Genomic DNA, 15,342 nt, shown 5'->3' on the forward strand with positions numbered 1-15,342 from the left:
AATGACCAAGAAAGATCTGATATCGAGCAAATAACTATCTGTAAAACAGCAAATTATCGTTGATTTTACACCTTTTTTCTAAATGTATTGCTTTGAGATTGAAGTTACATTATTTATTGACCATGAACGATAGACAGGAAGTGAACGTAGTCGGCATCTTTTTTTTTTTTTTTGGTCCTTGGCTATCTTGGTTTTTGGTCATCGCCATCTTATTTTCTCGCCGTTGCCATCTTGGTTTTTTGGTGGTTACCATATTGGTTTTTGGTCATCGCCATCTTGGTGGATTTTTGTCCGTTGCCGTCTTTGTTTTTGGTTGCCGCCATCTTGGTTTTTCGCCATCTCCATCTTGACAGAGTCTCATGTTGATTTACAGATGTGAGCTATTCCATCTCTATGAGCCTATTCACAGCCTAAACCTAAGGCTGTGTATTATACTATATATATTATACTTAAGGAATAATATTATCCCCTCCTCGTGTCACTTCTTGTTGCAAAAAAACAAGATGACGACACCTAGAAATGCCGAACATGAAGCTTCAAACAGGTATAATTTGTGTGTCATCATAGAAGCTAAATGGCTACTCAGTTATTAAAATAAACAAATTTCCAGAATCAATATCAACAATACGTCCTCAGTGATGGTCCTAAAAAATTTACTCAAAGTGTGTTAATGAATGACATCGATGTTTCGTGTGCGCTGCTTACTACGCAGATTTTGTCTTTGTAGACGACGGGCCGCATCACAACCACGTAGCACGGGGGCGATCCACCTCCACTGGTGGGCGTAAGGGTCGTAGCACTCAGCGGTCGACAGAGGTTCATCCACCGCAGACGTACAACTGGGAAAAAAACGTAAAAACACGACAACGGTTATTGGCCTTTGGCTGTACTAATTAGCTAATGTTAGCATGCTAACAGGCTAAACTAAGATGGTGAACACTGCACAAGTATCGACACGTTAGCATTGTCCTGTTGTCGGGCTAACATTAGCATTTAGCTTTACTCACAGAGCTGCTAGCATGGCAGTAGACTCCGAGGCCTTGTTCAGACTGCGTCTCCAGGTTGTGTCCACATTGATTTTAAGGAGTCTGGACACCGCAAAAAAACATAAAATGATAATTTTGCATATCGGATCTGAACCAGATGGTGGTTTGAATGTGAATCGCATCAGATTTCTGCAGATGCGCCTCACGCATACATCTCCGTCTGCTGAAATTGAATTTCAAAAGTGTCTTTCTGACGAACTCATTTTCAATTCTCTTGCTTCCCGTGTTGGAAAGCCTTGTCACCAGCGTAGCTACGTACTTACTGACGCCTACGTTGTTACCACAGCTATCAGTTAAAAATTGCATTCTCTCTAATGTCCATCAGGGGGCGACTCCTCTGGTCGTACAGCACGGCCTCGCACAGTTTTCCCTCCAGATGGAACTCATTGAAGGTCGTTTTTCTGTGGACGGCGCTCATCTTTGGTAAATAAGCTAAATGTGACCTCGCCTACTCGACTCAACTCAAAAGTTCTGAATGCAGGAGACTGGAACTCCACAGCTGTTATAAGTATATATAACTATTATTGTGAATTAACCACCTTGAATAACCCAGAACACTGTGAAATATGTCACTTTTACACTTTATTGTTTAAAGTTGTTACAAAAAAAGTGTTTGCTGGAAACATTCTTTGCTTTTTTGCCTTTTCAAGCACAAGGAGACTCCGGACAGGAGATGAAGAAGAGGAGGAAGAAGATGAGGAAGAGGAGTGGAGGGAGTAAAAACAGGGTTGAGATAACAGTACAGAGACACAGAGTGAAGCCCTTTACTCACACTTTACCCACAGAGAGACACCACGAGACAAAAGGTGGGTGAAGGAAATCCAGACTAGACGTTTGTATTATTAGGTGTGTGTGTGTGTGTGTGTGTGTGTGTGTGTGTGTGTGTGTGTGTGTGTGTGTGTGTGTGTGTGTGTGAGTGAGACACAGGACATTGTTTTCTCCCTGAGGTGAGTCAGTGTGTTGCAGTCCGATCTGTGTTTATGGAGAACTACTGTGTGAACGAATGAACACACACACACATACAATCATCACATAAATTACAATCTCTCTCTCTCTCTCTCTCTCACACACACACACACACACACACACACACACACACACACACACACACACACACACACACACACACACACACACACACTTCTGTATACTGACGTGACTGATGGGTTTCTACAGTGCGACTGTGTGTCTTTGTCTCGTGAGTAAACAGGAAGTGTTGTTGTTTACGCAGCAGCAGTCCGGGAGAAAGAGGCTTAAAAGATGTTTTGTTCCGTCTCAGATTACTTTCAACTTGTCAGATTTAAGACCTTCATAAATTAGATCACTGACATTCACACTACTGGTGTCATTATTTGGAGATCTTTTAGGAGGCTTCATTCAATACAACATTGATCGTCATGTGTGGGTTTTGTTTTTTCAAGAGCTGAATGATTTGAGGAGAAATTTATTTTAGATTCAAATCGCAATCATTTAATATAAATTAAAATCCAGGCTTTTATTTGTTTCACACAAAACTTTAAACCAGAAGTACCAAACGTTCTCACAAAGTCAACTGGAGGAGTTTCTCCGACTTTAATTAACACAGCTGAGAACATTAGTTGGTGACAGCCGTCGTTATAGTTGATTCATTATTTAATATTTAAAAAGTCAACGTCTCTGGTTTCTAATAAAATCAAATTTCTTGTGATGAACTGCTGTCTTTCAAAACCTGGTTTTGATATTAAAAACAATCATTTAACCTCACAGAAATAACGTTTAATTAAACTGCAGGCTGTTATTTGAGGTCTACGTAGTTTTAAACAAGAAACACATCGATCACAAACTGATCTGATACAGCTCGTTAAGACGCTCGTTAAGGGTTAACGTGACCGCTACGAGACAGGAACAGCATGTCAGGACATCCTGATCCAGTATGTACTCATGGCGCAGAGCTCCACGGAGACCACTTCAACACACACACACACACACACACACCCACACACACATTCATAAAGACAGCTGTGCAGCCTGAAGCCATGCATGTGTTTGTGTGTTTTAAACCTGAGTCAAACAGCTACAGTTGAACGTGATCAGATGGGCGGGACTTCCTGCACTGCAACAAACTCAGGTGAGAGAGAAGAAGAAGAAGAAGCACATGGAAAGTCGTCCTCCAACATCATGTATTTAAAATCAGGCCTGAAACGGTGCAATAAATCAGCGTTTTGTTTCAAAATAAAACACCCGTCCTGCATCGGCCTCTGACAGCATCTGATCAGTAATAACCGGCCGGAGTTACCGTTTCTATTCCAGGATGTTGCTGTAAGTTAAAAAGCATGAATGACTTTTTTTTCCCCGTCTCTCAGCTCAATGCCAGGATTAATACTGATCATTATTGTGTACCTGTGCAGGTGAGCCAAAACATCTCAGCAGAGGAAGGAATAAGCAGCACTTTGTTGTCATTTTACAGTTAGTCTCTGTGTGCAACTTCCTTTAAACTTTGAATGTAATAAAAATGATTTGACCAGGCTTGGTTAGAGTGTGTGTGTGTGTGTGTGTGTGTGTGTGTGTGTGTGTGTGTGTGTGTGTGTGTGTGTGTGTGTGTGTGTGTGTGTGTGTGTGTGTGTGTGTGTGTGAGTGCTACATCGCTGCGGTATCGTGGTCAACATGTGATCAGAAGAGATTCTCTCACCAACAGAAAAGTGTCAGACTGACTTTAAAGGGAGGAAGCAGTCCGAGTGTTACACAGACGCCTAGAAGACTCAGTTTCCCATAATGCTTTGGGAGGTTTACGTTCCATGTCTATTGCTTTGAATGTGAAAAAGACAAGGGGGGGTGGAGGGGGGGTGGGGGGTTGAGAGCACAACGTGTGAGGGTATAAATACGACAAACAGATCTGAGGGGTGAACAAGGGGGACAGACGAGACCCTCAGAGGACATTTAAAACTTTATATCTGATCAACAATATACTGAACTTTAAAATGAAAACGCTGAACGGAGCTGAAGTCATCTGACAGAGAGGAGGATGAAGCCGTTGGTTCCTGGGCCATAAATAAACATCTTTGTTTAAATTAGCTCTGAGAGATGTACACAGATGAATATTGCAACAATAAACATGAATAAAAACCGCACGTTTGCACCGCGGCGTGTTAGTAATTTAGAAAAATACTGTTGCTGAAAGTTCTTTCCCAGAAACAAACAAAAAAAAAAAAAAGGTTTACCCAGCAGTGTTCTGTTTGTTTGTTTTTGTGTCTCTGGTTTTCACGTGAAAATATAGAAATCTTTGTTGTCATTCATGAAAAAAAATCATTACAAAGGTCACTTAAAAATGAGAGAGAGACAAAAAAGTCCAGACAAAAGTTTCTATCTTAACGGCAGAGGAAATAAAAACCAGATCTGTGTAGCTCCCCTGGCGTCTGCAGGGTCTTAACAAATAACAAGCTCCCTGCTCCAGCTTCACGCAAAGGATTGTGGGAAGCCTCCCGCTAGTCGAGGGGCCCCTGGAAGATGAGTCTGACGAAGCCCTGCTCGCCGGTCAGCTGCTGGGCACAGAAGGGACAGGCGGCGTGGAAGGTGTGCGTGCCGTGCGGCAGCGGGATCTGACTCCAGAAGGCCGCCGTCTTATCCGAGCACACGTGGCCGCACGGGTTGAAGGCGTGAGTGGGCGGCGCCGCGTCCACGTAGAAACCCGCCTCGCAGCCCAGCCACAGCGGCACGTAGGGGCCCTTGGCGCGGCACATGGGGCACTCCCGCTGCCGGCCCTCGCGGCCCTCGCGCTCCTCGCGGTGGTTGCCCCAGTCGTGGTAGCCGTGCACGTGGCCGCACTGCAGGTAGACCCAGGGCTGCTTCTCGTCCGGCGTGTCCTTGCGGCGCATGGAAGGGAAGGCCAGCGTGTTGAAGCCCACGGGGCACTGCGGCCGCGCCGCGTTGATCTCCTGCCGCAGCGCCTCCAGGTGTTTGAGGGTGGGGGTGCGCGACAGGCCCTCCGCGGTGCGCCACAGCAGGGTCGCCCCGCAGAGGTCGACGAGGGAGCCGTCCACCAGCTCCTGGCTCTCCGTCTCCACCTGGAACAGTATAAATATATATATTAATATAATATATTAATTATATTATAATATAATTTATATATATATATATATATATATATATATATATATATACAAAACACAGCTCAGGTCAGGAAAGACCAAACTAGACCAGATGAGGTCATTCATCCAAGCAGCCTTTTCCTAATTCATTCATCTGTTAATTGATTTATATTGAACTGATTCCAGTGACCTGTCCCACCACCCCTCTCTCTCCCAATGCATGCTGGGAGGGTCTCCAGACCCCCCTCAACACACAGAACGATCATCAGTGTAGAGAACATGTTGTAGTATCTGTCTGAGAGCAGTAGGTGGCAGCGTAACGCAGGTGTGACATCAGATGACAGGAGGAAACACAAAGAGGTGGTGAGGACAGAACATTTAGAGAACTACAATCTGGAGGAAACATTCGGTTTGGCAAAAAATGAGACGAAGACGACGGAGGAAAAAAACAAACGAAGAAGAAGAGATACTCGGAGGAGAGGAGGAGGGGAGGAGCTCTCAGGGATTGTGGTGACATCACTCAGATCAACGGTGAGGTCACAGTGGTGCTTGAGGAAAACACATTTCTGTGGCGACTGATGACGGTTATTAACCTTCGTCACACACACACACTGACCAGTAACACACACACACACACACACACACACACACTGATGCAGTAACACACACACTGACCAGTAACACACACACACTGATGCAGTAACACACACACACACACTGACCAGTAACACACACACACACACTGATGCGGTAAAACACACACACACACACACACAGTCACATCTGTCCAGATAAAGCTTGTTGGCTGACCAGCTTTAACTGGAGCGGGTCAGAGTTCAGCGTCTCTCTGGAGGCGGAACTGTTGTTGTTTTATTCCACCAGCTGTTCAGTGGATTTCAAACCAGAAACTTTATTTCTGATTCCAATACCAGAGAAATACAACGAAACTCGAGACCCAATAAATCCCATGTACTTCAACATGTATTCCCATTTGCATTAATGTTTTCTGAATGGAGCTTGAGGTAATGCAACCCCGTTTAACCTCCGTATGTTAGCTGTTAGCTGAGCAGCACTGTGCTGCCCACCTGCTGCTAACCGCTAACAGCTAACATTAGCAACGTAGGTCTCTTCCTGTCGATTTCAACACAGTTTGTTGTTGAAAATGTAGAATTATCAGGGGGAATGAGTCTCGACCTTTGACCCGCAGCACCGACGGCATCGTAGAAGAGTTCAGAATATTGGCATCGACTCGTTATCGCCACGATGAGAGCCGTGAGGAGGTAGTGGATATGTCCTGAAAAATAATGTTAAATGACAAAGGAATGAGTGCACTTGAGTTGTAATGACGCAAGCTCGATCCATGTAAACATCCACACGGTCTCTAAACCTCGACGCAGTTCTAATTTAATTTACACGGAGTGAATCATTTATCAGCACAAAAGCTTTCATTAAACACAGCTGGAGCTCCGACACGCTACTCATTTATTACACTCCACAACAGGCTCACTGAGAACCGCTGTGTGTGTGTGTGTGTGTGTGTGTGTGTGTGTGTGTGTGTGTGTGTGTGTGTGTGTGTGTGTGTGTGTGTGTGTGCGCGCGTGAGAGAACTGCACTGTAAGATATTCCTAATTAAGCTGGATTCAACCTTGTGTCCAGCTGCAGAAGGACGTGCAGCTGCCCTGTTGGCTCAGTGAGTCTGTGCACAAAACTGAAACAAACCATCTTTACCTCACAGTCACGACTAAAACATCTCCAAAAAACATCCTCGAAAAAAAGACTAATTATTACAATTATTTTCAGCCGAGCTTGTTTCCTCTCAGTAGGTGTTTTCTGATGATTTTTATTCAAACAATCTAAGGACAGGCGACATTACAAACAAGGGAACAGCACACTGTTAACGCGCACACACACACACACACACACACACACACACACACACACACACACACACACACACTCACACTCACACTCACTCAGATGGCAAACATGCTGAGACGACTTTTTTTTATTCCACCCATTCAATCAGAAAGTCCTTCAGCTGTTAACCTCCGGTAACGCGGCGTTTAGAGAGCACCACTCTCCATTAAAAAGATTAAAAAGAGCTAAAAGTCTAAAATGATTGTATGACGTTAAAGTCACATTTGGTCGTTCCATTTTTCAACGTGTTTTTTATGCATGTAAAAAGAAAGAAGAGAGAGAAAAGGTGGAAAATAGGAGAAGTGCTGCTCTTCGTCTGTTTGATTGACAGCCAGTGATGTGTGTGTTTGTTTGTTTGGTGGCTCGTTGAAGAAGTGAAGATCCAGAACAAGACGTGTGTTTTCCTGTTTGAAAGTTCGATAAGAAGAAGAGACTTTAGCAGCAGAATAAGGTGGGATTGGTAAAGACCGCTGACGATGCTGCTTTATGCAAATACGGATTAAAATGAAGCCATCTGACTGGCTGTATGGAAACACAGTCTCCATCTATGTAGATCATTTTAATGAACTATAAATGTCTCCTGTTTGCTTTCAGATATCTCCTCAAAGGTCACCTGACAAACAGAGCAGATATTTCAGCCGAAGCAGCTTCATTTCAGTTTGTAGTTTGTCTTATTTTCTGAGTAATAGAAACATAATCCTTCTAAAATGTGCGAAAGATGCGTCTTTGTGACAGCATCACCACAAACTAGAGAAAAAGAGTCTCCCGAGTGTCCAATAAAACCCCATCGTGTTCCGTCACCGTGCATAATGGAAACTGGTGCTTCGCCGACGATCTAAATTGCCAATCGACTGTGAAATAATGAGCGGGGTTTTCTACGGCGGGGGATAATGCACACGCAGTTAACGCTCTGCATGGTAAAGGGCAGGTGGAGATAAGAGAGCTGTTAATTTGTGCTGCGCTGGAGACACTTTTAAAAAAAGAAAAACAGGTGGGACGCCAGATAAAGAGACGCGCTAACGTCAGAACTGCTGACTGTGCGGTCGCTGTGGTTGGTGATGTGTGTGTGTGTGTGTTGTGTTGTGTTGTGGGAGACTGAATAAAAAGGAGAAACATCAAAGACACCACCAACAAACTAAATCCAGTCACTCAAATAACGGAGGAGGGCCACGCTGCGCTCCGATTGGCTGAGAGGCTCCGACGTCAGCTGGAGGATCCCTTTACAAGATCCTGTTACACACAGCTCGGACAGCCGGACATGTTGACCTGGAGACAGCATCCCGAGATAACACCCCCCCCCCCCCCCCCCCCCCCCCGATGTCGGAGCGACAGAGTTGGTACGAGAGAGTGAGAGACGGGATGAAAGAAAGAAAGACATAAAGAAAGAAAGAGATAAAGACCAAAAGAAAAAAGGACAAAGACAGAAAGAACTAGAGCTCTTGACTTTGCCAGGTGTGTCTGTAACGACTACTGAATTGTTAGGAGTCGGTTAATAGCAGAACAAAACGGGCAATAAAAGGTGTTTTGAGAAAAGTGTGAATCACCGCAACCACGAGAAGGTCCTTGAGCACGCAGCCGTAACTTGAAAACACGAAGTATTACGCAGGTTGCTGCAGCAGAATGTGAGATTAGCCGTGGACAGACACAGAGGTGCACACTCACTCACTCACTCACTCACAGACAGACAGATGCAAGCGACCAATCACACGATATCTCCTGGCTTTTTGTTTGTTTGTTTATAAGTTCATTCTCAAAGCAGCTATAATCAATATTTATATATACTAACAATGTGATGATGTGAAAGGAGTCGCTCATTTAATCTGCAGTTCCCAGCTTTACGGCGAGTTTCATTGTTTTGCTTCACTCTCACCGCTGTCATGACGGTGTTTTTCGGCAGCAGCCAGGCAGCTGTTTTTAGAGTAGAAGCTGCACAAACCCACATGACACCACCTGCTCAGCATCAAACAGCGGACGGACACAGATATCAACCAGCCGGTGAACGTAGCGTTTAGCAGCCAAAGAGACTTCACTGAGGCGCTGGTGGAGACCAAAAACGGAGATAATATTGGACTTAATGTGGTGTTTCTGCCAAATAAATCAGTCCCTGCAGGCTGTCAGCTTGCTATCCTATATCTTGTGTTTGCTAGTGATTAGTGAGGTCATCTTCATCATCATCATCATCATCCTCATCGTGTAGAAAAGCCCGTGTCCAGTGAATGCGGCGCTACATGTTTCTCCTCACCATCTTCCCCCGCTGCTGCGCCGATCGAGTCTCCCTCAGGGTGAAGACGTTGCCGCAGACGGAGATCTCCCTCCAGACGCCGGGTTTGGAGTCCTGGGTGAAGCCGGTTCGCGGGTGCATCACCAGCACGCCGTTGGTGGTCAGCCCGTCCATCTGAGCGTCGCACGTCTTCCACTTAGCGGCCTTCTCCTGATGGGAGAAACCAAGAGGAGTGGGGGGAGGAGGAGGTGAGATCGGGACAATTTAAATGGTTTGTGTTAGTTATATTGGGACTTGATCGACACTCTCAGCTTTCAGCTAGAGGTCCAGCTTTCCTGCTTCACGGCGAACGCCGCTCACCCCGAGGAAGATGTTCTTGGAGGAGTCGAAGCCCGCGGCGTAGATGCGCGCGGTGTAAGGCGGCGTGCGCTGGCACATGATGCGGCAGGCGAAGCGGGAGATGGTGCTCTGGACCGACTGGGTGTCCGCGTTGCTCTGGCTGCCGGCCACCGTGTCCGTCACCACGAAGTCTATGGGACTCTCCGTCGACCGACCGATCTGGAGAAGACAGAAGAAGACGTGGTCAACGACGCATTACGGTCGTCAGGTAAGTCAGTTAGCTTTATTTGTGAGCATTCTGACAAATACGCAGCATTAAAAGGTATGGAGAATTAGCTATTCCTGTTTGCAATTCATCCAATCACTGGATTACTTTGATCATAATGTGATGATTAAGGGAAGTTCTGCAGTTGTAAGGAGCGTCTTCTTCCTGTGATTCCTATGTGGATTCCTGGATGTTTCCTCACATTGAACATCAAAGATAAGGACGTACTGAAGTCACACTGAATCTAATAATACGTGCATCACGTCTGTGTGTTCAGATCTGACAAATCCACCCTTGTTTGATTTACAGGACTACTCCACTTTGATTAAAGTACCGCGATATTACAAGAAAACCCAACGAGGCGGTAATAAATAACGGCTGTAACTTTGCCTGTAGGAGCCGAGGGTTTGTTACCTGGAACATGTCTGTATTGCTGTCCTGGGTGTACTCCACCACCACCGTCTGGGCTCGAGACAGAGTGTAAGAGATGCTGTGCTGGTCTTTGTTGCTTATGGCCTGAAAGGAAGAGAGGATGGAAGGTGAGGAAGACAAAAGTGTTGCGTGTACCACACCGGGATCGAAACCAGAACGATGGACGCAAATAGGAAGGGCGGGGAGTGTGTCCAGCCCCTCTGTTCACTTAACGGATTCCTGGGCGGCCGTACAGCCGACGAAGGAAGCGACGCGGACGAGTGCTTCCCAGGCTTTTACTAGAGAACGCTCAGTTACCTTCAACTGGACCGTTCACGTTAGCTTCTCCTATAAAGCTTCAGAGTGTTCCAGTTAAACACCGTGTGAGAAAACTGTTGTTCAAATACCTTTTAAAGTCAGACAGAGCCTCCTTTTCCCTTTTTCTGCTTACTCAGGGAAGCTTTGCTGAACTTCTTGAATGTGTGTGTGTGTGTGTGTGTGTGTGTGTGTGTGTGTGTGTGTGTGTGTGTGCGCGCGCGTTTCACTACCACAGAACAATAGGCAAACAGAATTTAAATAAAGCCTTCGGTGGAGCATCGCTGCAGGCCAAATCCTCTGAACTGGGAGTGTTTTATTTGATGTTGCCAGGCAAATAAAATCATACACCTGCAAAGACGCCATTTTCTCACTCATGCATATGTTCTTTGGGATGACTACATGATACTGTATTGTGTGTGTGTGTGTGTGTGTGTGTGTGTGTGTGTGTGTGTGTGTGTGTGTGTGTGATCACCTTGGCTGCCTGTGGAGAGCAGGCGATGTGAACTGTGCTGGGTTTCACCCCGTTTGACTTCGGTCTCTTGCAAAGTGCAAAGCGGCTCTTACGTCGGCCTCGGTCACCGTTGGGCAGAGAGCCATTGTACCTGCACGTGCACACACACGCACGCACGCACGCACGCACGCACGCACACACACACACACACACACACACACACACACACACACACACACACACACACACACACACACACACAAAAAACAAAAGGGCATTATTGTCTGAGGAGCCATAAAACACAGTGGAAAAAGAACCATTGTGGAAAATGCTTGAGGCATATTGGTGCACTCCCTCCATGCCCCTAAGACCATATTCTCACACTCACACACACACACACTGCAGCCTCTATACTTATCATACATGCTTTTTTAACAAAAGCACATCATGTCTCCATTAACAACAAAGCCCTCCAAACACAAACCCCAGAAAAGGCTGAGAAAATAAACACAAAGAGGCTCATTTAGGCCGATGCATGGCCGAGGAGGGGAGGGTAAACAGAGGCGTTCCCCTCCGACAGAATGGAGTCTCTGTGACCGAGACTGAGCCGCCGTGTCTCAGTGTAAATATCCTAAAGTGAGAAAACATTGAGAAAAGATCCGTCTCCTCCAGCCACCCATCAACGGGCGCGTTTGTGCGTTTTTCTGACTCCAACCGACCCGTCTGCAGCTAGACGCGTTAGAGCAGAAGAGCAGAAATGAAGTGCACGTTTGCTCCAGCAGCCAGAGATTTAAAACCCTGCAGCGGCACTTTCCAGGTTTAAACGAACGCACACGACTCTGTCAAACAGCAGGGCGCGCCCAGGTTACACAAGGTGGTGTTCTGTATTGCCCACACGTGTTTCGGATAAGCCATAAGTGATATTGCTGTGAACAGAACCGCAGCTTTATAAACGTTAGCGCATGCATAAACACCGTTGTTATGACATCCAGCAGCCACAGAAGTTATGGACTCCTCACTGACGTACTGTAGCCACACTCAATGTGATAACTCAAGAAAAACACGAATTAAACTCTTTGAGCCAGCTTTATTCTTCAGCTAAGGTTTGACAAGATTCATTTAAACCGCTGTTGTCATATAAGTTTGGGGCGTTGTTCTTTTAAAGTCAGATAAAGAGACTAAAACAAACATGTATTGACTATCAGAGCACTATATTTAATATCCAACACTATTCAAAAAATGTCCACAAAAGCAGGAATCCAGTGGTTAAATTACGAAACACTGGAATATCCAGCAACAATGTCAAAACAGTAGTCATAAGAAATAGTCACAGTTGCAGGTAAGCACATGCAGAAATCAGGTGTTCAACGTGAATGTTAAGGTTTTCTTTAAAGTTACTACAAGGAACGGTTCCGTTGGTCCCTGTGGACTAAAGTGGGAGTGTCTCTGAGCACCAGAGTCCCTTTAGAAAAACTCTCATTTTACTGACAGTCTGCCCCTCTCAGTCCTGGAGGATCTGGGTCTGTCCACGGTGGACCTGGTCTCTGCTGGAGGATCTGGGTCTGTCCACGGTAGACCAGGTCTCTGCTGGAGGATCTGGGTCTGTCCACGGTGGACCGGATCTCTGCTGGAGGATCTGGGTCTGTCCACGGTGGACTGGTCTCTGCTGGAGCTGAAGGAGTTTCTGGTGAACCTGCATGATGTCATCTGGTTTCACCAGAATCCGACCCGGTGGCTCCGATGACGAGCATCAAGAATGACTCAATAGAACCAGACCATCTTCTCTCTGATGGTCTGTTTACTGATGGAGGTCTTATAGAGGATCGGGACTACACTGAGACTGATTCAGAACCAGATAAAGGTTCCTCACAGTAACTTCAAAGTGAGCAAACATTCAGCACAGCTGAATCAGACTCTTGCTCTGAAGCCACCCGGTCCAGTGGAGACGGCACAGACGGGTTGAGAGGACGTGAAAACGTCTCTCTGAGGGAGCTGATATCTGGGATCAAACGCCGCCGAGTAACCATGGTGAGGGAACAGAGCCGCAGCAACAGTTTGGGAAGGGTAACCATGGCAAGAGCGTAACCATGGTGAAGTTCAGCCCGTATCCGGGGAGAAGGGGGGTTGACGGGGGGGGCGGTCTGCTGAAGAAAGCTCAAAGTGTTCAAACCCAGGTTCCCATGGGTCACAGTAACGTGAGAGAGTGCATTCATGTCTGCAAATATTCTCAAAGTTTAGCAACAAGTTAGTATGTGTTAGAGAGAGTGTGTGTGTGTGTGTGTGTGTGTGTGTGTGTGTGTGTGTGTAGCTCCTTCCTACAGAGAGGCAGGAAGAACCAGAGTTAGGAAAATGTTAGTCCGTGTGTGCAGACGCACACTGCAGTCTTTTATCCCCACAACAAGCGTAGTTGTAACACTCAGTGTGCAGCAACAAGCCGCCACTCATACAGTAAGTAATGAAAACAGAAAGACAGGCCGAGTCTGTGTGTGTTTACGCGTGGCTAAAGAGGCTGCCAAGTACGTAAACTCTTAAACATATAGAAGTCACGAAGAAGACATTAAATGACATAATGGATGTCTCAGTGCCAAAACCTAACACACACACACACACGCAGTGTGGAAGAATACAAACCGTCTTAGAAATGACAAACGTTCTGCCGACGCAACGCAGCTGCAAAGCGGCGGACTCTGCACTGAAATGAAAAAGATCGTGCATGTGGTCGCAGAGTTACTGTGTTAACACAGCATCACACGTGTAAACAGACAGACAGTGATGGATTTGGAGGGAGTGTAATGTCTCCATTGATGTCACAGCTGTTTAAAGAGCCACATGGATGTCCAGCCCGTCCCACGAGACGCTGCGGCATTCCTCCCGGATCAGGACATTAGCATCGCTGGGCTTCAAACATGGTGATGTTGGACTGGGGGTTTAGCGAGGAGGCCAAACACAACACTGTTCCGTGTGTCGATGGGATTCTCAATTAGCCTGTTCTCGGTCACACGGGAGTCTCGATTAAACCCAGGCACTTTGTTTCGGCCTGCTGGGAGAACCAAACGGGTGGAGGTGGATGACAGCTGAGCCGTTTAGTTAGCACAGTTATGAAAACAAAAACTTCTTCTCATTAGGGGTCTCCACAGCAGATCATCTTTTTCCATCCAGGCGGCAACCTCCGGTTCTCCCGAGTGAAGCCGATGCTGAAGTGTCTTAAAGCTGCATTCTCTCTAGTGTCCACCAGGGGGCGACTCCTCTGGTTGTATAGAAGTCTAGTCTAAAATGACTTTACTTCTCTCTTGATTTATTCCCTCAGTAAACATTGTAAACATGAGTTTATGGTCTCAATCTCTAGTTTACAGTCTTCTTCAATACAGCATGATGTTCATTTAGTACATTATGGTCCATTTAGAGTCAAACAGACCATAAAGCAGGGGATGCTTTAGGGGCGGGGCTACACAGTGATTGACAGGTCTCTACCAGACCGACACTCAGAAATGATTTATTTATAGTATATATTGTTCTTCTGAACGGTTGTCCATCTCCTAGATATCAGCGACCGAAGAAGTGAGAAATAAATCAGCGTCCCTGATGTGACCAGGTAGAAAGAACGTCTGTTGCAGCTTCTTGTGTTTCCAATAATTAAACTTCAGAATATTATGCAATATATGGAATAACAGTGTGCATGTAATCACAGTCATTGATGGATTCTCTAGGGCACACTGCTAATGTCAGTACTGTGAAACACATTTAAGTGTTCACCCTGTTGACACGTTAAAAAGCGTGGCCTGACCTAGAACAAAAAAAAAATGATAGATTAAGAAATAAATAAAGAGCGGAAAAAAAGCAGGAGCAAAACGGAAAACCGCGGTTCTCCCTCGTAAAATCACGGAGCTTCACTGCTCACAGTTTCTTCTTTTCCATTCGGGAAAATGTCCACGGTCATCTCCAGCAACAAACTGTGAGTCAGCTGTGAAACCAACTGTGTGTGTGTGTGTGTGTGTGTGTGTGTGTGTGTGTGTGAGAGAGAGGAGTCTTTCCGACATGTGCATTCCTCTGCGGAGTGGGCTGGGACGGGGGAGTGGAGTGGAATAGCCCTTTTGGGAATAAACAGGAGACAGACAGATAAAGGAAGTCCTTCACTGTCAGTTGTTATTGGAGAAAGTATGTGTGTGTGTGTGTGTGTGTGTGTGTGTGTGTGTGTGTGTGTGTGTGTGTGTGTGTGTGTGTGTGTGTGTGTGTGTGTGTGTGTGTGGAGTTAAAGGTCTTCTATGGGGCGGAGGGTTTCTGTTCCTACAGCTGAGTATGTGGACTTGAGT

The 15,342-nt window shown here is 46.0% G+C and overlaps 1 protein-coding gene and 1 long non-coding RNA gene across 4 annotated transcripts in view; both read right to left on the minus strand.

Annotated features, from left to right (window-relative positions):
- Window positions 1-149: 149 nt before the first annotated feature.
- LOC137872226 (uncharacterized) lies at window positions 150-1,254 on the minus strand. The gene is made up of 2 exons (XR_011102856.1): window positions 1,008-1,254; window positions 150-839 (listed from the first exon to the last, which is right to left on the minus strand). It is a non-coding gene; the product is annotated as an uncharacterized lncRNA (long non-coding RNA).
- A 361-nt stretch (window positions 1,255-1,615) lies between these two features.
- peli1b (pellino E3 ubiquitin protein ligase 1b) overlaps window positions 1,616-15,342 on the minus strand; it is a 35,058-nt gene continuing 21,331 nt past the window's right edge. For all 3 annotated transcript variants that reach the window (XM_068710364.1, XM_068710365.1, XM_068710366.1), the window contains exons 3-7: window positions 11,054-11,183; window positions 10,267-10,368; window positions 9,609-9,806; window positions 9,270-9,458; window positions 1,616-5,086 (exon numbers count right to left, since the gene is read on the minus strand). In XM_068710364.1, coding sequence (XP_068566465.1) covers window positions 4,508-5,086; window positions 9,270-9,458; window positions 9,609-9,806; window positions 10,267-10,368; window positions 11,054-11,183 — 1,198 coding nt within the window. In that variant the 3' untranslated portion in view covers window positions 1,616-4,507. The remainder of the gene's footprint in view (window positions 5,087-9,269; window positions 9,459-9,608; window positions 9,807-10,266; window positions 10,369-11,053; window positions 11,184-15,342) is intronic.

Source organism: Cebidichthys violaceus, unplaced genomic scaffold (assembly GCF_023349555.1).
Source record: "Cebidichthys violaceus isolate CVI_PGR_0920_01 unplaced genomic scaffold, fCebVio1.0.p SCAF_150, whole genome shotgun sequence".
NCBI lineage: Eukaryota > Metazoa > Chordata > Actinopteri > Perciformes > Stichaeidae > Cebidichthys > Cebidichthys violaceus.